The 24,799-nt window shown below is 31.9% G+C and overlaps 3 protein-coding genes across 3 annotated transcripts; 1 reads left to right on the forward strand and 2 right to left on the reverse strand.

The window, feature by feature from the left end:
* Positions 1-401: 401 nt before the first annotated feature.
* Positions 402-3,415, forward strand: LOC126661988 (uncharacterized). The gene is made up of 5 exons (XM_050355873.2): positions 402-1,618; positions 1,708-1,837; positions 2,377-2,542; positions 3,154-3,287; positions 3,404-3,415. The coding sequence occupies exons 1-5, from the start codon at positions 414-416 to the stop codon at positions 3,413-3,415; spliced, it is 1,647 nt and encodes a 548-aa protein (XP_050211830.2). The 5' UTR covers positions 402-413.
* A 13,119-nt stretch (positions 3,416-16,534) lies between these two features.
* Positions 16,535-17,833, reverse strand: LOC126661989 (putative F-box protein At3g16210). Its single transcript, XM_050355875.1, has one exon. The coding sequence runs from the start codon at positions 17,831-17,833 to the stop codon at positions 16,535-16,537; it is 1,299 nt and encodes a 432-aa protein (XP_050211832.1).
* Positions 17,834-19,527: 1,694 nt separating this feature from the next.
* Positions 19,528-24,475, reverse strand: LOC126659858 (protein disulfide isomerase-like 1-3). The gene is made up of 8 exons (XM_050353181.2): positions 23,758-24,475; positions 22,499-22,628; positions 22,186-22,357; positions 21,888-22,003; positions 21,730-21,807; positions 21,539-21,628; positions 19,840-19,917; positions 19,528-19,747 (listed from the first exon to the last, which is right to left on the reverse strand). Exons 1-8 carry the CDS (start codon positions 24,303-24,305, stop codon positions 19,631-19,633), a joined length of 1,329 nt encoding a protein of 442 aa, XP_050209138.1. The 5' UTR covers positions 24,306-24,475; the 3' UTR covers positions 19,528-19,630.
* Between the last annotated feature and the right edge of the window lie 324 nt (positions 24,476-24,799).

Below are 24,799 nucleotides of genomic sequence, written 5' to 3' on the forward strand. Positions count from 1 at the left end.
AATGAATTATTTGATCACGTATTCCGCTCTCAAAGGTCAATTTCTTTCTTATTGTGTGCTGATTATGAATAATTGTTTTCTGATAGTTACATTTATATACATAAGTAACAAGAGTGGCATGAACTATGCAGAGCATAAGACAGAATAGGCATCTCATATACTGTTACATGAATTATCTTTTAATTATTTATTGTTTCGTCTTCTCTTTGATGTTGAATCCTGATCTAGGATCAAACAAATTGCAAATAATAGTATAATTCCATTGGAATAATCCTTAAATTTCTTGGACATTACCGTTTAATCACTACAAGTTAAGAATTTAGATAATTCATAATCCTGCTGCATATGGTTGACATTTTACCTTATTTCATTTCTTTTAAAAGGTCAGTTGTTTTGAGTTTCTACTATTAACAATGGCAACAGGAAGAACCCTTTTGTTACTCTTCACTTCCGTCCTCCTCCTGGTCACCCTCTTCCGCTTTTCAGCTCCCTCTCATCGTTCACCGGCGATTCATTTCGATGGTTTTGAAAGAGTTCTGTCATGGCTTCAAGGTAAGACTGATAACAATTTTGAAGTTCTGCAAATAGCTGAAGATCAACCAAAAAGCAAGACTAGTGTATCTTCCATTGGCAGTGATGTTTCGCGTTCAATTGTTAATGAAATGGACTCCGATCAAGTTTTTCAAACTTCTGAGGTGCTATCAGGAATTGAATCAGAATCAAATCATACGGAAACATCTGTATACTCAGATCAAATATTGACTCATCAAGAAGCAAACAGTATTATTCTTGAAGTTGGCAACAAAAACAAGGCACCAGGAGTCCAAGTAATGGAAGTTCTTGAAGAAGTAGATACTGAGCAAGATGATCATGGCGTGTATCTCTCTCCCTTTGTCAGTAATGTTTCGCATACGAATTTTGATGGAATTAGGCCTTGCAAAGAAAAAAGTGTTAACAAAATGGACTCGGATCAAGATTTTCAATCTTCAGAGGTGCTACCAGGAATTGATTCAGAATCAAATCATAAAGAAACATCTGTCTACTTAGGTCAAGCATCGACTCATCAAGAACTGAACAGCATGATTCTTGAAGTTGTCAACAAAAGCAAGGCTCCAGCAATTGAAGAAATGGAACAAGTTCTTGTCGAAGCAGATTCCAAGCAAGATGCAATGCAAGAAATGGAACGAGTTGTTAAAGTTCTTGAAAAAGCAGACTCCAAGAAAGATGATCATGGCGCGTATCTCTCTCCCATCGATGAAAATTATACTATTGCCACTCTCAATGAAAATTCTAATCAATATTTTGTCAGTGTTGAGAAAGCAAACTCTGATAGCGATTTGGATGATATACTATTGAGCAAGGAAAACTTCAGCAACTTTGTATCAGAGAATAAATATGTTGCTGTGCAATTCTACATGCCATGGGCTTATCGGAACGAGCTTCAGGCTTTAGACTATGCAGAAGCTGCAACTATTCTAGAAGGCAAAGTGGTGTTTGCTAAAGTTGATGCTATAGTTGAAAGAGAGTTGGCTATGAAGTATAAATTTGTGGGGATTTCCACGCTGTCTTTCTTCATTGATGGAGTTCACTCGTATACTTATCGCCATTGCTGCAATCGGTAAGCTTTTTTAATTTTTTTTGCAGACTCAGCAAGTAAACCGAGTGTAGCTTTTAACAAAAATGATTAATTATTTGAATTACACGCAGGGATAATGTCGTGTCTTTGTTAAAGGAGAAGATGAAAGGTGGCGTTCGGAGTGTTATTAGACCATCGAAGGCATGGAATATATTGAAGAGTGATTCTATGATTGTTCTGGCATTTCTTGACTCTTTAGAGGTACACATAGCTGTATTTGCAGTAAACATATCAACAAATTAGAAAAGGGTCTTAGACTTTTTCTGATAATTTCATCCAAAACCGTCGAGATTTAGCAATTTGAAGTTTCATTATATCTGAAACCCGAATTTAAACATAAATTAATATTTTGTTCAAAAGATCCGAAAATCTATATTTGATGTCGCATTAACCGAACTACTATTTACCATACCATGAACATAGGTTTATCATAATAAATTTAGCAATTTTGAAATAACTTGCTAAGCTCAATAATGGTTTTTTTATATGTTGGAGATTCATAAAGAATTGTTCAATCTCTTATATTTACCATAAAAGTGATAAATTTTCCATCTAAATATATAAATATGGTCACAGAATAAAATTACCAATCACACCACTTCTCATTAGTGTTAGGCTCAATAAGTCGTTTCCTTTGATTACACATTTCAAATTGTAAATTTTTTATTATGCCTGAGAAACATGAACTATGTTGTATAAACATTCATAGATTTGATCAATTACGATATGCGCATTTACAGGCACCAGAAAGTAAGGAATTTGCTGCTGCCTCAGACTTGGAAAAAGATGTCATCTTCTACCAAACTGATAGAAGATATATTCTGACACTACTTGGCCTTGATTCACAAGTCCAAGGCCCTGCATTGTTCATGCTGCGCAAAGATGCCAAGATATTCATCAAATTTGGTTAGTTTTCGCTAGGTCTGATTTTTTTTTTTTTTTTTGACTTTGGTAGAATCTAATTACGTTAGTAGTTAGTGGTTAGTAGTTAAACTTCCATTTTTAATTCGGCCTTAAACACTGGCCCTACTGAGACTCGAAACCGAGATCTCAGGAATGCACTGGAGCGCCTTAACCACTTGGACTAGGCCTCACTGGTGCTAGGTCTGAATTATGATCATCTTTAAGCTTCATATACTGTACATGACAGGTTAAATATTTATGCAGTAACCTAGATTTTTATAAAACTGTTACCAAATTATAAAAAATTACCGAACTATAGATTTTTTACCGAAAAGTAGGTGGCAAACTATAAAAAGTTACAAAACGACTACTGAATTATAGCCTTTTTACAAGATAGTCACCGACTTGCTGCCTGAACATTCTTCTTTGCCTCGTCACATCAGCAAGCCGATAACCATATTTGTGTAAAAAAGTAATAGTTCGGTAACTATTTTATATAATTTTTTATAATTCGGTAACCGTTTTCTAAAAAAGTTATAGTTCAGTAACCATTTTATAACTTTTTTTAGTTCGGTAAACGTTTTTAACATTGTACATGATCTTGTTTTCTCTAGATGGTCCATTCAATAAATGGGCAATAGCTGAGTTTGTATCCAAGAACAAGTTTCCTTTGGTCACCACTTTCAATGCCCATAATGCTCTGATGATTCTTAGGAATCCTATTAAACAGGCAAGATATTACATTCATGTGCACTTTTTTCAGGAATCTTTTTATTTTCTTGTAAATTTAACTATAACATATAATTTCAGTAAGTTTTGTCCAATTTAGTAACTTTTGAATTGATTTTTTTAAAATTGAACTAGAATTGCTGTTAACTGTTAAAATTGGACTAAAATGTTGAATTAAAAGTTTTAGTTAGATAAAAATCTAAAAGATTTGCCTATTCTTTTGTGTCTTAGGCCTTAATTCTATGATTCTCATGTTTTGTTTTACAATTTCTTTTCAGTTATGGATTTTTGCTGCTGAAAATGTAATGGACAAGTTTATGCCTATTTTCATAGAGGCTGCAGATTATTTTAACGGAAAGGTAAGTGTAATTATATGTTAACATGTATTGTGCTGTATGGAATTAACTTTATATTGATGCCTAGATCATTTGGAAGTAGAACTTTGAAGCGCTAAAATATAAAATTAATTAAATATTATGAAATGATAATTCTCGAAAAATTCAAGTTCTGAAAATATTTTACTCAGAAATCTTGAGGGTACATATTTTTTTTTTATTGTAGTTGTATCCGTAAAACTATCAAAATCAGGGTTAAAGTATTTTGAGGTAACTGAACTATAAGTTTTTTACACTTTAATTACCACTAGATCATTTGTTATGTTTTAATAATTCAACTTTCATTTTTCCAAAAGAGGAGGTTATTATCGCAATTCCAGTTGCTTATGTGGCAACGGAAGAATCGGGTGCCACATCATTTTTTATCGTTCATATAAGCAATATTTCGATGGAATTCACTTATAATTTCTCGTTGTTGAGAAAATGGAAGTTATGTTCTCAAAATATAAAAACTGAAATGATCGTAAATTGACATCAAATCTTATTATCTTTCGGTTGGAGTATGTAGGATTATAAATTTTTAGTCATAAAATACACCGAATTTTATTTTAGTGATAGATTTGAAACAAAATGAAAGATAATGTATATAAATGCCAACTTTTAAAAATCGTGATTAAAATGAAATTACATGTAAAAGTCATGATTTTTTTTATATAATTAACCCTTTTTTATTTTGTTATTTTCCGGCTCTAAATGTTTAGGTGGAAGCCGGAAGTTGACATGTGACAACCAGATTTTGCTAGTTTTAGTTTAATTTTTTTCACATATACATAAATTTACTTTGAAACGGAATTTTTAAGTCAAATTCTGCCTACATGACAAGTTTTCAAGTAAAACTAAAAAAATTGTTTAGTGAGTGAAATAAAAAAAATTAAAATTTAATGATATTCAGGATCAATTACCCCAAATATCAACACTGTCTTTCGTCATTTATTTTTTATTTATAATTTAACTGATGCTGATATTTGATTGGTTGAATTTTATTTTGAAGCTTCTTTTTGTGTACATCAAAATGGATCACAAAGACATTCGAACGCGACTAAACTATGCTATTAGTGATCCTGAAAATGAACTAACAGTAAGTGTAAAATCTATTGAGAAAGAACTTATTTCTTATTCATTCTTTTTTTTGTGTATTACAAAGGCTATACATGTATCTCATATATAGAAGAAATATGTTACTCCAGATAGGAAACAATCTCTATCTTAAGTAAGTGATAAAATCTACCCATATATTCAGCTAATCAAATCAATCAATAACATAATTTAGCTAACCAGAATATTCACAAAATAACTATCAAATATTCTAACACTCCTCCTCAGGTTGGTGCATAGATATCTTTAATGCCCAACCTGTCTAAACTGTTATAGAAGTTATTGCTGGCTATTGCTTTTGTAAGCATATCTGCTAGTTGTTCTTCGGATCTAACAAAAGGAAACCGGATAAGTTTCCTCTCAAGATTATCTTTTATAAAATGTCTGTCTACTTCAATATGTTTCGTCCGATCATGTTGAACCGGATTGTGAGAGATTTGAATTGCCGCTTTATTATCACAAAATAAATTCATCTCTGTGGAAGGTGAATATCCAAGTTCAGCCATCAGCCTTCTAAGCCATAACAGCTCGCAAAGACCTTTGGATATTCCTCTAAACTCTGCCTCCGCACTTGATAGAGCAACCACGTTCTGCTTCTTGCTTCGCCAAGTAACTAGATTTCCTCCAACAAACGTAAAATACCCAGATGTGGACTTTCGATCAGCGATACTCCCTGCCCAGTCAGCATCAGTGTACCCATCTATTTTTGTATGACCATTTTTTGAATACATAATCCCTCTACCTGGAGCAGACTTTAAATAACGAAGTATTCGAACAACTGTATCCATATGAGTTCTCTTAGGATCATGCATATACTGACTCACAACACTAACAGCATATGCGATATCTGGACGCGTATGCGACAAATAAATCAACTTCCCAACTATCTTCTGATACCTCTCTTTGTTGGTTGGTTCTTGGTCTACTCCTTCTCCAAGCTTGTGATTAACAGCTATTGGTGTATCAATTGGTCTGCAATCGAGCATTCCAACTTCAGCTAGCAAGTCTAAGACATACTTTCTTTGAGATAAGAAAATGCCTCGAGGGGACCGTGCAACTTCTATGCCCAAAAAATATTTTAGACCACCCAAGTTTTTCATCTCAAATTCTGCACCAAGCTGTTCTTCTAGTTTTGCTATTTCACTTTCATCATTTCCTGTAATAATCATGTCATCCACATAGATTATTAAAGCAGTAATCTTTCCTTCTTCTAATGTTCACGACAATGATTCGATTCAGAATATTCATGAGGTATGTAATCCTTCTCAATTGAAAGATAGTACTACTGGTTATCACTTACCTTTCAGGAAAAATCGAGGGAAGCCTCCAGGTCGGTACTCTCCTGAAATTGGTGGACAAAAATCTAAGTACCCAATTGCTAACCATGTTACAGCAGAGAAGTTATCTGCCCCTTTGAAAACATTTGTCCATCAAGTGTCATCAACGTGTACACCTATTGGAATCCGTGAGGCCCTTGCAGATCCAAACTGGTCACATGCTATCAACGAAGAAATGAAAGCTCTACAAAAGAATCATACATGGAGTCTTGTCTCACTTCCAAATGGAAAGAAGACTGTGGGTTGTCGATGGGTATTTACCATAAAGTACAAGGCTGATGGTACAATCGAACGATACAATCTATGCCATGAATATTGTGAACTTGGCCAGCAACAAAGTCATCAATGTAATACAACCCCTCCTTCCTAGTACCACGCCCAATGACCAGGAGATTTTGATTTCAGCTTTCAACTCTAATAAAAATTTGAATCACCAACGGGATGAACATGAGATTGAGGAGGAGCAAATGACAGAAGGGATCCACAAACCCACCAAAAATAATAGTACTCATGGAGTTGAACTTAACGAACTAGAGAACAACGATGCTCATTTAAATGAAATCTCAGTTGACGTCGAGATTACTGATTATGCTGAACAGCCAACAACCCCTTCTTCTAATGTTCACGACCAATGATCTTCTTGGTCAGAATATCCTGAAATAGACAAAATGTGGGATACATGAGCACAACACAATTTTGTTCATCTGTAATTCGTTGTGTATTCTTGGGATATGGAACAACTCAAAAAGGATATCGTTGTTTCGATCCAATAGCTAAGCGCACTTATGTTACCATGGATGTTACCTTCCACGAATCAGATCTGTTTTATTCGACTTCTCATCTTTCTTCGGTTCAGGAGGAGAGTAATATTGAACCGATGAAGTGGTCAGAGAGTGTTGCTCCGACCATGCCACCGCCTGATGACCAGGAGATTTTGATTTCAGCTTTCAACTCTAATAAAAATTTGAATCACCAACGGGATGAACATGAAATTGAGGAGGAGCAAATGACAGAAGGGATCCACAAACCCACCAAAAATAATAGTACTCATGGAGTTGAACTTAACGAACTAGAGAACAACGATGCTCATTTAAATGAAATCTCAGTTGACGTCGAGATTACTGATTATGCTGAACAGCCAACAACCCCTTCTTCTAATGTTCACGACCAATGATCTTCTTGGTCAGAATATCCTGAAATAGACAAAATGTGGGATACATGAGCACAACACAATTTTGTTCATCTGTAATTCGTCCAACAGACATTAATTTACTAGAAAGGGATGGAACTAGTAATGTATTAGCCAAAGCAAGAGACGGAGATAAGGAAACTCTGCCCGCCCCAGTAACAGGGTAGGAAACCCCATTGGCATTAATGATCTTGGTTCGATGTGGAGGCATTGATGAAGCAAAATCTCTTGCTGTGAATGTCATGTGATCCGTAGCCCCGGAATCAATAATCCAGTCACTGCACTGATTTATAGAGTTAGTATGGTAAGCACAACTAATACCTGAATCGTTTGGAGTATCATTATGAAGTTCTTGGTGGGGAAGTAGAGATAATTGAGGTTCGGAAGTAGCTAAAGCAACTCTCCCTGATTTTCCAGCGTCTTCTTTCTTTTTCTTAGTTTGATAATCATCCCACCAATCTGGATATCCATGTTTCTGAAAACATGATTCTTGAGTATGTTTCTTTCCTCCACAATGAGAGCACCCACTAGAAAGTATGGGTTTTTTTCCTTTGGCAGCCCTTTTCGGATCGAAAAAAGGACTTGGCGTAGATAAATGTAGAGAAGAGGATCCAAATTTGGCAGCATTAGCAACCATTACAGCCGCAGAGGAGTGATGTGAACCACCAAGCATAACAGCTTGACGATTTTCTTCTCGCCGGACATAAGCGTAAGCTTGTTCGACGGTAGGAAATGGAGACATCTGAAGGACATCACTTCGTGTTTTATCAAGACGATCATCTAGCCCGTCAAGCAAAATGTAAACCCGATCCTCTTGAACAATCTTATTATATTCCTGAATATCAATTACACATATCATAGGATTAGGACGACGAAAATCAATTTCGCGCCACAACCCTTGTAGAGTATTGTAATAGGACTCAAGTGATCCTCCATCTTGTTTCGCCTTCGTCACTCGTTTTTTAAGATCATAAACTTGAGAAGTGTCAGTACCATCATAATATGTAGTTGCAATCATAGTCCATACCTGATATGCAGTAGGAAATCGAATGAAATTTGGTATAAGAGATGGGTCCATAGAGTTAATAAGCCATCCCTTCACAACGGCATTTTCTGTCCTCCATCGTCGGAATCCAGGGTCTGTTGTAGATGGTTCGCGGAGATCGCCATTTATGTATCCCAATTTGTCGCGGCCAGAAATAAACATTTCCAGCACTTGAGACCATAAAGCATAATTTGTGCCATTCAGTTTAATGCTCACAGGTGTAGCAGCAACTTCATATTGAGAAACTGTTGGTTGATTTTGAAGGTGGGTATGTTGTAATTCTTGGGTCATCCTCGCCGTGGGATCATCAAGAACAAACGGTGTAGTCGAGGCTGAGGTTGCATCGGTCATGGCTGTAAAAAAAGAAGAAAGCGGATCTTTACCGCTTTGATACCATGTAAAATCTATTGAGAAAGAACTTATTTCTTATTCATTCTTTTTTTTGTGTATTACAAAGGCTATACATGTATCTCATATATAGAAGAAATATGTTACTCCAGATAGGAAACAATCTCTATCTTAAGTAAGTGATAAAATCTACCCATATATTCAGCTAATCAAATCAATCAATAACATAATTTAGCTAACCAGAATATTCACAAAATAACTATCAAATATTCTAACAGTAAGTTTCTTCATGTTTTTTTTTCATAATTTACACATTGAATTCTACTTGAAATTACTGTTTAAGATACAAAATGGAATTTGTTTTTGCACTATTTTTCACAAACCAACTTTTATTTTTTTTAGCTCTGAAGCCTCAGTTTTTTGTTTAATTTCTATACTAATTTCTTTGTTAGGAAAATTTATTTTTCAAAACTGCAAAATCTATCTCATAATTTAAATAAAATTTAGAAACAACAACAAAATGCAATTTTAAATTTTCTAACTTTTAGTAGTTGAAGCAAAGTAAAGCAAGTTTAAAATTAAAAATGAACATAGAAAGCAAATGATGTATTGTACTGAAGTGAAATATTAGAACAAATGGACTAATTATATAAAACTGGATAAATTTCTAATAAAATTATCAAATTAGGAAAATTTGCAAACTTTAAAAGATTTGAAAATTTTAGCAGTCGATAAAGTTTAACTTTTTAAACTGTTAAACCTTTTTTAAATAATGATTTTTAAAATTCAAAAAAGTCAAATGTTGTTTTTTTCTTCAAGAAAAATATTCTTTCAATAATAGTAACCTGATAATTAATTTGGAGTTGAAGTATAATGTTTTTATCACTGAATTAATTATTTTTATATATAGATTTTGTCTACCACATCATTTGTGAACAACATGCGAGATTTTATAGTAGCTTACTCAGATAATGATGGTACAATGGTATGTGCAATGTATGGTGAAGTATCAATGATCTCTAACAAGGTTCATAATCCAAACTTTTTTATTTTTCATTCTGTATAGGGGTAATACCATACAAATTCACCAATTTTACACTTTTTCTCAATTTAATCATGTTCTTTAAATCTTCTCATAAAAATAAAAATACATTCATTTTTTTTCCAAATTCATACACGGTGCTGACATGACACATTCATTTGTGCAATTTGCTGAGGTGCAAGTCATTTTTAACTAATGAATGAGCGATACGCCAGCACCGTGTATGAATTTGGGAAAAAAATGAATGTATTTTTATGAAAAGTTTTTAAAAACGTGATTAAATTGGAAAAATATGTAAAGTTGGTGAACTTTTATAACATTAACCCTTCTGTATATGGAACTTATATTATATTATATTATATAATAATATTTTATTATTTTTGTAGTTATTTGGGAAATCTTTCATTGAAGAAAACCTATTAAATGGTTATTCAATTCCAAATACAAACTGGCTTCTTGAAGGTCTCTCGCACTGGTGATAATCAGATTCTTGAAGGACCTGTTAATAGAAATCTCATCTTATAATTGTTTGTTAAACAACTATGAATTTTACTTGGTTTTCTTATTGTGTTGGTTGGTTTTATTAAGGAATAATTACTAAAAAAATACAAGACCTTTAATAAAATTTGCAATTTAGTTATATTTGTTTTTAATATTTGTAATGCCAAGTGTGACATTGCAATTTTAATTTTCACAAGTGTGGTTGTCTCTTCAGGAATAGTGTGGTTGCCAAGTGTGACATTGAAATATTTGTTATATATACCAAACTTTCTTAAATTTAAATTAATAATTTTTTATCTTATATCAAATTTTTTTACTATTTTTCTTCTAATGTTTTTTGCTTGTTTAATTTTTTTATATATGAATATATATATATATATATATATATATATATATATATATATATATATATATATATATATATAAATAATTTATAATATTTTTTGTAAAATAATAATTATATTATTTTAGAAAAATAACGACCGTATTTAATAATTTATTATATATATATTTTAAAAATAATAACAATTTATACATAATCCACAAAATTTATATATAAATGTAATATAATTTTTATAAAAAAATAATACGTAGTTTGATGTGGATTCTTAATCAGTTTACTTTTTAAAGTTTAATTATTGTAAGAAGTTGTACAATGAAGACGAATTTAATAGAAAACTGATGTAGCATAATTATCACACTCAAAAACAGTTGTTCGTAGTAATATCTTAATTCAACAAGTTATAAAAGACTATATGCTATAATCGTGCATAATTCAACAGTTTCTTAGTAATTAATTTTTCTATTAATAGCGTCCCTTACTTCACCTTGGCAAGTCACCGTTTGACGCGGCATCTTACATTTTTTTTAGAATCAAATTGGACTTTTATTAATAATACAAAATAGTTACATACGAGGAATTTAAGAAATTGATAGAACCACTTCTAATGACCTGAAATGGAACAGACATTATGCGCTAGAATATGCACTGCCTGATTCGCAAATTGTCTCACAAAATTAAAAAATACATTACTAAACTGTTTTTATAGATACGCGCAATCACCTATTAGGACAGCCTCAGACAAATCTGGATTTCGTATTTCTAAAATCACTTTCATCGCATCAGATTCAATAATCAAATTCGAATACCCTTTCAACCAACTCAACGCTTCTCGAATCCTCATTACTTCTGCCATTTTTGGAGATACATTTCCATGAAATTTGACTTGTCTAGCTAGTACTACACTTCCAAGATAGTCTCTAACCATAATGCATAGCCCGATCCCTTGATTATTGGAGAAAATAGCTACATTTGAATGTACTTTTAACTAGCCCTAAATTGGAGGAGACCATCTTGCACGACCATCTTCCTTTCAACAGCTCCACTCTCTTAATTTCTTCCTACAAGTGTGATATATTCCAAGCTGAAAGTTGAGTCACCACTGCTACAATAATGGAGCCCACCGTCCTCAGTTTCTTCTGCCAGACGGTATTATTTTTGCTTATCCACGGGTTCCAGCAGACCATGACAATCATCGTGTTCTCTTCCATAATCATGTTTGTTAACCACATGTACATCCAATCTACCACGGTCAGATCTTCATGCATGGTTGGTGTTTTGATAATCCTCCAGCAAGCCTCTGCAACCGAACATGAAATCATCAAGACTGCATTATCAACACCGGTAGTATAAACTGAACACTACTATTATAGACGAAAACTTTTCTCCGAGCAAGAGCTTCCTCCGTTGGAAGAAAATCTTTACAAACGTGCCATAGGAAATTTCGAACATGAAAGGGGATCCGAAGCTTCCATATCTTGATCCAAATCTCATTCGGATGGCCCGTAAACTCACCACAAACAACTCTATAACAACTTTTCACCGTGAATTTGCCATTTGGGTGGAACCTCCAACACCAACCATCTTCTATGTCACAGTTAGTGATAGGAGTATTAATTTTCTCCACATCAATAGTGCCAAATACATCTCTCACTAAGCAGATATTAAACTCTCTAGGTCAGCAAGCTTTTCTCAAATTACGGAAAGGTCACTAAATAAATTTTTTTACAAAATGGTCACTAAACTATACTTTTATTACAAAACGGTACACCCATAAAAAACGGACCGTTTTCACACAAAACACAACCTTTTTGCTTACGTGACAAACCGAAATTACAAAAAGGAACAAAGTTCAATGACCTTTTTTTAATAAAAGGTATATCTCAATGACTTTTTTATAAATCACAAAAAATTTAATAATTATATTGTAACAACATAAATATTGTTGTAACGAAAGGTATAGTTCAATGATTATTTTGTAAGAAAAATTTATTTAGTGACCTTTCTGTAATTTGAGAAAAGGTTAGTGATCTACAGAATTTAATATCCCTCACTAAGCTTTCATCCTAGGCTCTTCCTTTAAATATCCATAAGATTATCAATAATTGTATTTATAAGATTATTCGGCATAGTAGTAGAAATAAGAACTCCACAGTCATCATCGAGCCATGGACTGCCCCAAACTCTTGTATTACGCCCATTACCAATCTTGACACTAACTCCCTTAATCATTACATTTTGAGCTTCAAAGATACTTCGCGAACCGTAGCTCGAATTCGGCCTCATCTTAGCCTCAAAAAAAGAGCAATTAGAAAAAACTTTGATTTAATAACTTCACCATAAGGTTATTTTCCGAATTTATTAAAACGTCAAACTTGACGAGCCAACATAGCAATATTAAAATTCGAATCTTTTTGAATCCCATGCCAACAAACTTGGGTAATTGATTCTAGGGGTTACTGTACTTTTCAAGAATTGCAAAATAGTGACCGAACTTCAAAACGTAACAAATTGGTTACTAAACTTTCAAATATGTGATTTTGGAAGGTTTTTTAGTGTTTTACGGTCAAATTATACATACGTAGTAATCAAATTTTGATTATTTATAACAAATAATATCTTATATTTCATATGTACACACAATCAACAAAAAATCGACTTGAAATAATTTTCTTCGGTAACCAAAAATCCTTCTATCTTAACATAACCAAATAGTATAATAACTAAAATGTTACGTTTTGAAGTTCGGTCACCATTTTGCAACTTTTTAAAAGTACAGTGACCTCCAAAATCAATTACCCCAACAAACTTCTTCGAACACAAAGTTTATCCCAAGTTCCCAACTCACCCGACTAATCCCTTAAATAACCTAATGTTCTGCTATCACTAATTGTCATATTAAATTACTACTATAATAATAAAAAAAAAGAAACTTTAGCTTGAAATAAAAATTAAAATTCTGATACCACTTTAATACAAATTAAAGTGTAGGTATCAATTTGAAACATAGAATAAAAATTTAATACTATTCAGATTCTAAACCCCCAAAATACAGACTCGCCGGCCAGTGATGATCTTTACTATGTTATCTGTTGTTTTCTTCTACAAAACCTGTTTCCTCAATATCATCATTGTATAATCATAAACTTTCTTTTATCATTTCTCTCGAAACTTTGTTTTTTCAGCTTTCAAATTTCATAAATTGCCACAAATTTTATGTTCAAAACTACATTTTTCTAGTTGATTTCTCATGGCCATGCATTCTAAAATATGTTTCTCTATTCTTTTCTTGTTTCACTTCATATCTTTAACCACCGCTGCATCATCGGAAACCCTATTTTTCTCTAAATCTTTACCTGAAAGTTTCTTCGATTTTGATGCAGCACCTACTCCTATACCTCCACCTTCACCGGAAACTCCTCCTCCGCCACCACCACCGCCGCCAACGGACCTTATTCCTCCACCACCACCACCACCAGCAGCCCTTGTTCCTCCACCACCACCAAACGATGAGCCACAACAGATTAACAGCTCATCAAGTGGACTAAATGGTGGACAGAAAGCCGGAATCGTGATCGGAACTTTAGCCGGGGCTGGTTTATTGGCGTTTGGTGCTATGATATACAAGAAACGCCGGTCTAATATAAGAAGAGCTCGATTTGGCTCGGCAGCAAGAAGAGCAGCTCTTTGAATATTGCCACCTTTCATTTTATAGATTCTTGATCATGTTTTTTCTCAATCTGGAGAGTAGATGTAATTGTAGACAGATTAATATTTTATGCGAGTTTTTATGTAATGTAACTGCATTTTATTCGAAGAATTTGAAGGATGAAAAAAAATCAGACGGTTAGCACGTTTTTTTTAAAATATTTGGAACGGGCCGCACAGAAATTTAATTCACGGCCTTATTATATCGATATTTAGCGTTTATATCATTTGAGCTATAGTTTTTTTTTATCAAATTAAGGTGGAAATCGACTCTTTGGAGTCTCATGTTAGTTGTTAGTTAACGAGGCGTCGTTCGAACCCACAACCTCTTGATGCATTTAGAGACGCCTTAACCATTCAGACTAGGCCCACATTGGCATTTGAGCTATAGTTCATTAGCATGTTTTGGTTGATCTGTTTAAAGGCTTATCTCTTACAAATATATAACAGATTTCTGATATAATTATAGTCACTTTTCACATATTTGTGACGGTATAATTAGTCACAATTTTTTTTTACGTCACAAATTTATAATATATTCGTTGGTGATTTGGGGTGAGTACAATTTGTTTTGGCGAACTGAAATTTTATTTTAAAATGGTTTGGTTCTGTCAGTTTTTCAAATATAAAATAAAAAAATAACCCAAATTTTCAATATTCATTTTAAATTCTACGAACAACACTTACTTCGTTTTGGATTATCAAAATATTTTGAATACTAAGTTTATAATTAATCTTTTTTACTAAAGATAATAATTATTAATGATGATTTAAGAAATATAGTAAAAGTGTTAATGAATAGTAAATTAGATATATTAATATGTAAAAATGACGTCATATGGAAGTTCGATCGGGTTGGTTTCATGAACTTGTATATAAAACCAAATAGGAACGTAGCCGGGAATCAAAATTAAAGGGGAAAATATAGAAAAAAAATTCATATAATATATAAAATTTAAAATTTATTAAAATTAAAAGGGTCAATATGTAATAGTTTTCCAAATAACATGAAAAAAATTTAAAAAATTACTTAAGAAAATTATATTTTAGAAAAAATAAAAGAAGCAAATGCCTCTCTTATCCACCATGCTTGTGGCTATGGCGCTGAAACCAAAAACCAAAACTTTCATAAATTTCAAAATTAAATTAGTCCATGCAAACCGTTTTAATCAATTCACTTTTAATTTTAATCCATTTTGATTCGATTTTACAGTTTAATTCGGGTTTTATTCGCCTTTATTAGTGACATTTTTTATTTTCAATTTTATATCATTTTTTTTTATTTTACAATTTTATGAGACAATTAAAATACAGTAACAAAATTATAATATCCTTCATAAGTTTTATTATAGTAGCATTAGTCCGTCACAAATTCCGTCATAAAAACCTCACAAATGTCCTTCACAATTTTTTTTTGGTAGTGATACATAATCCTCCGGATAATTGGCAGGGTTTCACTATTTAGAATTAAATATAAAAATATCTTGTTCATTATAACTGATTAAGAATTACCCACAACAAAGGAAATTTCACTACTAATGTGAAGTTATTACCTGCGCCTGGGGTTAAATTGACTGCTCTATCAATGTCAAATAAAATGTGATAGAAATTTAAGAAGAGAGGATAATTCGAAAGAAAATTGTTTAAGTTCTCATACTAAATTACTGATATTTCAATGTAGGCCTCACTTGGTTGAGGATAAATTCACTAAGGAAGTTTAACTTTTCCGAAAATAGCATATTTTTCTTACTTGGTTCATTTTTATCAATCTACTTTCCGGGAAGTTGAAGGGTTGACTTCCCTTTGACTAGCAAAACCTAGGAAAGTTCTACTTCCCTAGTTAAGTTAATTAAAATATGATTATAACCTTATATTAATTAGTCAATTTAGTTATTGGGGTAATATTGTCTTAACATTTTAATTAGTTGATAATAGAATGCAACTTTCCGGGAAGTTATTAAGTGAACAAAGCAATAAAAATACTGATTTCCTCCGCACTAACTTCCTTAGTAATTAACTTCCCGGAAAGTATACTTTCTGGGAATTATCCTCTTTGAAACCAAGTGAGGCCATAGTATACAAAATTAATTTGTATCAAAATGACATCAAAAATTTAATGTTCAATTTATTTCCCAATTTGATATAAATTTGATATGAATATCAATTGAAACATGTGTAGCATATTTTTAGTAAGAAAAACTATAAATTGTATAAACTTAAGCAATCATAATATGAAATAAACATATATTGAGAGTCTTTAAATCAATCAAACACAATAATAGCTCTCAAAAAACTGAAATGCCCTGTAGTAAGATGCTACTGGGTCACGATAAGCATAATCATGATAAGGGTAAGAACTAACACATGGAACCAAAGAATTAAAATTCAAATCCTGAGGTCTTTGCTCTACATCACAAATCATTTCGAACGTTCCATCGGAGTGATTATAACTTACCGCCATATTTTCTACGGATATCACAAACGTCGTGTCTTTTATATCTTCCCCGCATATTATGCTAAATATGCTCGATGGCGAAAAGTTCCAGTCTGGATGAACTCTTTTAACAGATTCAAGATCGATACTGTACCGTATAGAGACTTTAGAATAGTCTGACGCTACTTCCCAAATATTAAATTTCAGACTTGAATAGTCACCCTCGCGAGTTATCATCTGCAAGTTTTCGCGATATTCTCCAAATCCCAAGAAATTAAAATAGGGTACATTTATTGTTTTGAAAACAATCGTATCCGAATCAAAACGAAGCACAATCCCTGTGTGATCAAGAGATCGGTATCGGACCCAATGAATTGCATCATTGAAACAAAAGGGATTATTGTTGTTCCTCATCAACTTTGTTCCATAGTCAACTGCCTCTATTCTATGCCAACTCCAAGATTGAGTTTCTGATGAATATATAAAAATCTCAAAAGGTTTATGTGTTGGGTGTTTCTTTACGCAAAGATCCCAATCCCAATCGAAAATAAAGATAACCTTGTAATGATTTGATATTCGAGGGTTAAACCCTAAGCATACACTAAACAAAGCATCACTATATTTCAAATTAGGGTTTGGTGACGACGGCGGTGATAGCGAACTAGGGCAAACGATTCTCCTCAACTGTCCCGTAGTTGGATTACAAACAATATATGCAACGCATCGAAGATGACCATCGAATGTAAAATCATCGGTATGAGGATTCGATAAAAAGGAAGATTGACAAAGAAGTAACCCATTACAAGACTGTACTATTTTAGCATGACCATAAATCTTTAAAAAATCTCGAACAACGATGTTGTTAACAATTCTTGTTGGCGGATTTAGAGGAATGACTTGAAATTTAGAACAAAACATATCATCATCGACTAGAAGGGAAAATTTAGGGCTAATACGAGCGTAAGAGTGACAGAATTTCGAATCAGAGATTAAAGAAAGCCATTGTTTCGATACGCACTTGAATTTGGTCAAAGGCTTTGGTGGTACTCGTAAGAGGATTTCGATAAGAAGCTCTTCAATTTCGGCTACCTTAGAAACTGATGAATGATTATTAGTTCTGATCATGTTCATGTTGTCGCCTAGGAATGGTTAGGGTTTTGAAAAATTGTTTCAATTTTTTTTATTATTACGATCATAATATAGCATATAGGAGAAGTTGTACATTACGTAATTAATTATAAGTCATTAAGAAAACCAGAAAATTACGTACGACTCTGCTATTTTCAGTTTCACTTCTCTTAGAATTCTAAGCACTCCGAGAGAAGATGAACTTATCTCTTTTTCATCTTCTATCAAAATGGTTAATTACTTTTTAAGTACTTATAGTCTTAATTTTTATTTTTTATGTTATTTTTTAAATTGTAATTTTTATAATATTATTAATTTGTACTTTCTGTCCCGGAGATTTATTTTTTATTTTTTATGTTATATTTTTAACCTAACACGTAAATTTGACGAATCTGGATTGAGACTTAGCAGGTTCGTGTCAAAAAATTGATAACCCATTTATGACACGAAATAAATGAATCGTATCACAGGTTGACTCACGAAATAAAATAGTAATAATTTCATAAAATTAAATATGATTATATTAATATATAAATAAAATTAATCATATTAAAATTTTATAATGTGAATATTAATTAATAAATTAGAGGTTAAAATTATATTTATATGTTGAAATATTTTTAAATAGTAAATGGGTTTATCATGTTAGTTGTGTAATTGTGTTAATTGTGTAATCCGTTTATCATAACGTGTTAATCGTGTCGTGTCAGTCGTTTAAATTTCATATCGTGTTAGAGTTGAAAATTTTGACACCTAGTAAATTTATTGTGTTCGTGTTGACTAGTCATGTCAATAGAGTGGATTGACATGACACGAACATAACTCGTCAATCTATTTTGACACCCTATCTATACCTACCTGATACAGTTTTACAATTTATAAAAACCATTAAACGGTTGATTAATTTAATATAAAAATCAGTTAAGAAATTAAATTATTATTATTTTTACAAATCAGATTATTTAAATTGATAAATTTGACATAATTTGCACAAATATTGAATTAGATTTGTAAATGTTTATTTTGATCCATGCACCAAAACATATTTTTAATTTGGGCCCCTCCACTTTTATTTGCCAACACTGTGTCCCTACAGTTTTAATTTTATAGACATTAGGTCCCTCAGTCACGGAAATAGAGTGTTTGTATTCCGCGCGCCGTTAGTGCGACTAGGATAAAAATATTATTTGTTGTTTTTATATTACTCCCTCCGTACCAAAACAATAATCCACTTTCCCCTTTTCACACAGTTTAATAAATACAATTAATGTTCTAACTTTTTACAAATTTATCTTCATTTTTTCTATCAATATCCTCATTAAATATTATGACTATAGGCTAATTGCAATAAATGATACACTTTAAATAAAGGCAATATGGAAAATAAACACTTTAAATTGTGATTTACAAGAAAAGTAAACTATTGTTTTGAGACAAAAAAAAATAATAAGGAAAGTGGACTATTTTTTACGGAGGGAGTAATATTTTTTTAATTGGATCCGTGTATTTTTATTTTTATTGCAAATAAGTCTCACAATTAGTTTTTTTTTTAGTTTGACTTGACACCATTAATTATTTTTTGTGACGTAGGGACCTAATGATTATAAAATTACAAGTGTAAGCACTCAATATATACAAATTATACTGGAGGAATCAAATTGAAAAAGTATGATAGTGGAGAGGTCCAAATATGCATATTGAGGAATCAAATTTAAAAAGTTTTTGCCAAGATATTAGTAGGAAAATACATTATTCCATGTTAAAAAAAAACCTCTTCGCATATTGATTTGTCATTTTGAACTAATAAATTTGCGGAAGGGAAGTTGGAACAAAGGAATGAAAATGATCAGATGGTAGTCTTAGGACTGGTTCTGTCACAAACTTGCCTTCAACTTCAAGTAACTCTTCAGCAAATGACTGTGAACATATAATTAATATCAGATCATATATATCATTAATCATGAAAAATCCGAATTATTATTCCGTATGGATTAAACGAATTATAATACCTTGATGCCACTTGAGCTCAGTTCACCGCGATACATATGCTTCTCAGTACCATCAATTGTACTGTAACGAGCTACGATCTGCAAATTAAGAGTTCAGAACTTTTATAATCGTCTCTTTTGATACAAATTTTTGTCTATGTTGCACGGAAACTAGTTAAAACCTTTGTTTCAGCATTTCGTTATCGTTTTCAGTGTTTTTGAAACTCTAAAACTTTATATTTATAATTCGTCAAAGGCAAAATGACTTTACATATATATATATATATATATATATATATATATATATATATATATATATATATATATATATATATATATATATCTGTAACTTTGATTGTTTTAACGAAAATTACAGTTTGATTTGCTAATTTTGCGAATTGAGATCATTGTATCCTTGCTCCGATGTGAATGGTTTGTGTGGATTTATTCGATTAGTCATCTAGAAAAAAGAATCTTCATACTCAAATTGAATTGAAATTTAAAAATATCCCAACTCGCCAAATTGATGCATCAATGTCCAATTATTTTCTTTAGGATAAATAAAATCATTTCGGCTTCGTAAAAATATCTTTTAGTCATCCTATTTGGATATTTCCCGATTCGACATTTGCAGTTTCTAACATTTTTTAGTTTTTTGGCCTAATTACTTAAAAACACCCCACGTAATTTTTTTTCGTTTATACCCCGACCTAGGAAAATTTTCAATTGTACCCTATTTTGGGTTTTCGTTTTCAACTCTACCCCAACTAAGGATACAATTGATAATTTAAATAATTTAAGGATAAAAACGTCACTAACAATTAAATAGAAGGATTTTACTATATTTTTTCTTATTTGGAAAAATACAAATAAATCCTTCAACTTTAAAAAAATTTAAATAAGTCCACATAATTAATTGTTTTTAAAAATTTATTAAAAAATTAAATTATTAAAAAAACTTTTCGATCTACCACCATACTTCTCCGATCCGTCACTAAATTTAAACAAAAATAATATTTTTTTTTATTTTCCGTCCGAGTTCGCCGGAGCCGCCGTCCCCCTTCCGGAAAAGGAGGAGCTACAGCTCCTCTTTCATGTTCCTCCATGGAAGGAGGAACATTGTTCCTCCATTTTGGAGGAACAGCGCTGTTCCTCCAAAATGGAGGAACGGATATATCGAGTTGTTCCTCCATCTTGGAGGAACAGCGCTGTTCCTCCAAAATGGAGGAACACATATATGTTCCTCCATTTTGGAGGAACAACTAATCTGTTCCTCCAAAATGGAGGAACAGAAAGTTGTTCCTCCATTTTGGAGGAACAGTGTTCCTCCTTCCATGGAGGAACACGCGGTTTCTCCTTCCGTGGAGGGAGGACGGCGGTTTTGTCGGAATTTTTTAATTTTTTTATAATTAGTTGATTTTTTTTAAAAGAGATGGTGTTTTTATAAAATTAATAATATTTATGTTTAATTAGAATATAGGTTAAAAATGAAGGACTGTTTTAACTTTTTTGTTAGATGAAAAAAGATTAATTTGGTGCTTCAGGGTAGAGTTGAAAACGAAAAACCCAAAATAGGGTACAATTGAAAATTTTCCTAAATCGGGGTATAAACGAAAAAAAATTACAACGTGGGGTGTTTTTAAGTAATTAAGCCTAGTTTTTATGAAGTACATATATTCTAATATAAATGAATACTCTTTAAGAAGGGCGGAAAACTCACTCGTGGGGTATCACCGGTGACGCCAAATTCATACGCAAGATTCCGTCCGACATAAACTTCCGTACTAGTTTCCACATGTACAAACAGAAGCTACAGAACAATCAAACAATCATCATAATTATAAGGTAATGAGTAGATTATATAAACAAAATGTGCATAATTCATAAATGTACATATTCATTCATCTTCACCTTTCCTTTGAAAATGTCTGCTGCCTCTTTGAATATGGATAAAGCATCACAGGATCCATCAGAAGTGAACAGCCACAACTGATAAAAATATAATCAAGAATTACTATAACATAGAATACAGAGGAAAATAATTATTGCAACAGAATATTAATTGTTACCTGTTTCATAGGATTTTCAAAAATACTCGAAGCAGCCTCGGATTTAAAAGTGATTACTGATGGAATCTTATACAAGGATACGAAATCGGCTACTGCAACTTTGGTGAACTCACCTTCTGCACAAATTTGAAGAACAAAATACATAATTAAGGTGCATGGAGATACTATATATACAAACGAGATATGTATATAAGCGCCCAGCAGAAAACTGTTAAATTCATGGGTTCAATTTCTTTCACAAACGCTCTATCTTTTCCAATTATAAAAAAAAATGAATAATATATTTAAAAAAACTAACCATAAATGAAATGGGTATTATTTGGAGGTTTTGGCTTCACTAATACAAGAGCTGGACGCTTGATTTGTTCCTCTATGTGAAACAAGTTTGCAACATTAATATTGGTTGTTTGATAAAAGTCAACATCCAAATGCATTTTGGAGACAGCATCAAGCTCCTTAGACTCTGGACCCTGTCAATTTTGCATCTTATTAGCAATGTTATTATTTTATGGCTTTATACAGTATGGCTCCATATATAGCATGAACATGAAATTGAAGAACTTTATGAACAAAATTAAAAAGTTGAATAAAATGGGTATTGAAGGTTTTACCTCTAAAGAATCTAGAAATCCTAAAACCATCACAGAATTTAATTTTATTGAAACTTCTGCCTCCTCCATTGCTGTCAAATTTTTAACAGCAACATTAACTTTTTTGTTCACCCAATGCACAAGAGCATCTCTACAATCAATAATAAATTCAAATTAGTACTGTAGAAAAATATTTATAAACTAATAAGAGTATGTGAGAGGGTGTTTTAATTAACATTCTCACTTTACGACCACTCATGTGAGCAGAAATCGAACCAAATTGAAAAATTAAAGCGACTAGTATTGTTTGGTTCTGATATTCAGAAAAAATAGTTTGGTTCAATTCAATTAAGGTAAAAGTTGTGTACAAGTAAGTTTTGAAAACCGAAAAACCGAATCAAATATAAAAAATATAGTTTTTAAAACAATAATATAAGGGCGAAGTTAGAAAATATTTTTAGGGGGGGGGGGTGTCAAATTTTATGATTTTACATAAAATAATAAAATTAAGGTGGTCAATTTATATTAATCATGAGTATATTATATAATTAGGACTAATTCATACAAAATATTGGTATAATTATTTTTGCAAAAGATGATCAGGTGACTACCTATTGCACCATGTGGCTTCGCTACTGCAGTCGATCCTCTAATAATTAATATATATAATGAATTAATAATTAATTTATTAGTAGATTTATTAATTTATGGAATATTACATAAAATATAATATTGAAGTTGGTTTAGTAAAATTTTATTAATTATTAGGTTCAGTTGTATTTTCTTTGAGCTAAAAGTTTAGTTTGGTTTAGCTTGGAAAGTCAAACTTTGATTGGTCAATTTTTCTCGGTTTCTAACCGAATCAACCGATGCTCACCCTACACTTATGTAGTGTCGTGCATTCGGTTTATATTATAACCGAATCGAACCAAATTTTCCTCCTTTCCAAAATTAAACCAAACTCTTAAAGAAGTGCAATTTTCCAATTAATTCAGTCCGATTTATATTAAAATTTAATCATTTTTTTGTTTAAAACGGAATAGAACCAAAAAAAACAAAAATATCAAATCTAACCAAATTGAAATTTTTCGATTAATTTTCTAATTCGGTTCAGTTTTTGCACATCACATCAGGCTCAAATTGGAAATGACAGGTGTAAGGAAATGAGTTAATTTTTTATTCTAAAACTCACATGGCCTATTAGGCTTCAATAATAAAAACAAAAATCCTATAAATCTCTTAATAAAGAATGACCAAGAAATTAAATTAAAAAAACAAACCTGGTTCTTTCATCCATGGAATCATAAACAATCTGTTGAGCTCCACCATCAACCAAGAAATACATAGTTGGATAGCCTTGAATATTAAACTTTCTAGCCAACTCTGGTTCTTCAACACAGTCAACTTTTGCAAGAACAGCCTCACTATTATTACCCTTCAACATTGTAGCAGCTAAACCATATTGTGGTGCTAATTGTTGACTGAAATAACACCAAGATGCATAAAAATCAACCATCACATACTTATTTTCAGCAACAAAATCACTAAAATTGTTCTGTGTCAACACTACAACATCATCCTGATATGCAGCCTGAAACTCATTTCTTAAATAGTTGTTCTGATCTTCTGAATCTTCGGATTCTTCGGAGATTGATTCCGCGAAAGAATCTTCAGTGATGAGTGTATTGTCATTGAAGAATGATGAAATAAAGTTTGGATGAGGTGGTGATTGTGGAAAAATGTATATGAATGTGATGGAGATGTGTGTGAAGGTTAGAAATATTGAAATAATGAGAGGGATAAGGAGAAGAAGTTCTGGTTTTTTCATTGTTTAGTTAGTTGTTTTTGGAGATCAAGAATGGATCATAATGGCCAATGAGATATGTTGATGCTTGGAAGAGAAGGGGGTTGACTTTGACTGATGACTGTTGGATGATAAAGATAATGGATTATGTAAGAGGATCAATTGGAACCACATGCATATGATTAATTTTGACTCATGATGTGTTTTTTTTTTCACTTTATATATTAAGTCTTGGTATAAAAAGGAGCTAAGGATCAACTAACCCCCTTTAACTTGATACGAAATATCAAACAAGTTATTTTTGAATAAAAAGGGTCAATTGACTGACCTAGAAGTTTGTCATTTCGCAATCGCCCGCTCTCACATCCCTCGAATGAGATACACCCTCTATTTTAAAATGTGAAAAAAAGTAAAATAATCATTAGTATATTCTTATAATTTTAAAAGTGTGAAAATCATCTTATTCTTTTTATAAAAATTTAGGAACGTTTTCACTCTTTTTTTGTTTTAAAATTTCT

This window comes from Mercurialis annua, linkage group LG8 (assembly GCF_937616625.2).
Source record: "Mercurialis annua linkage group LG8, ddMerAnnu1.2, whole genome shotgun sequence".
Classification (NCBI taxonomy): domain Eukaryota; kingdom Viridiplantae; phylum Streptophyta; class Magnoliopsida; order Malpighiales; family Euphorbiaceae; genus Mercurialis; species Mercurialis annua.

What these genes read in the sequence shown, in the direction of transcription:
- LOC126661989 (XM_050355875.1), bottom strand. Translation starts at nt 17,833, where the DNA reads ATGAACATGATCAGAACTAATAATCATTCATCAGTTTCTAAGGTAGCC.
- LOC126661988 (XM_050355873.2), top strand. Translation starts at nt 414, where the DNA reads ATGGCAACAGGAAGAACCCTTTTGTTACTCTTCACTTCCGTCCTCCTC. An exon ending in TATCGCCATTGCTGCAATCG is followed by an intron (nt 1,619 to 1,707) that starts GTAAGCTTTTTT and finishes AATTACACGCAG; the next exon opens with GGATAATGTCGTGTCTTTGT. An exon ending in CAAGATATTCATCAAATTTG is followed by an intron (nt 2,543 to 3,153) that starts GTTAGTTTTCGC and finishes TGTTTTCTCTAG; the next exon opens with ATGGTCCATTCAATAAATGG.
- LOC126659858 (XM_050353181.2), bottom strand. Translation starts at nt 24,305, where the DNA reads ATGAAAAAACCAGAACTTCTTCTCCTTATCCCTCTCATTATTTCAATA. An exon ending in TCCATGGATGAAAGAACCAG is followed by an intron (nt 22,629 to 23,757) that starts GTTTGTTTTTTT and finishes TATTGATTGTAG; the next exon opens with AGATGCTCTTGTGCATTGGG. An exon ending in TAATACCCATTTCATTTATG is followed by an intron (nt 22,004 to 22,185) that starts GTTAGTTTTTTT and finishes AAATTTGTGCAG; the next exon opens with AAGGTGAGTTCACCAAAGTT.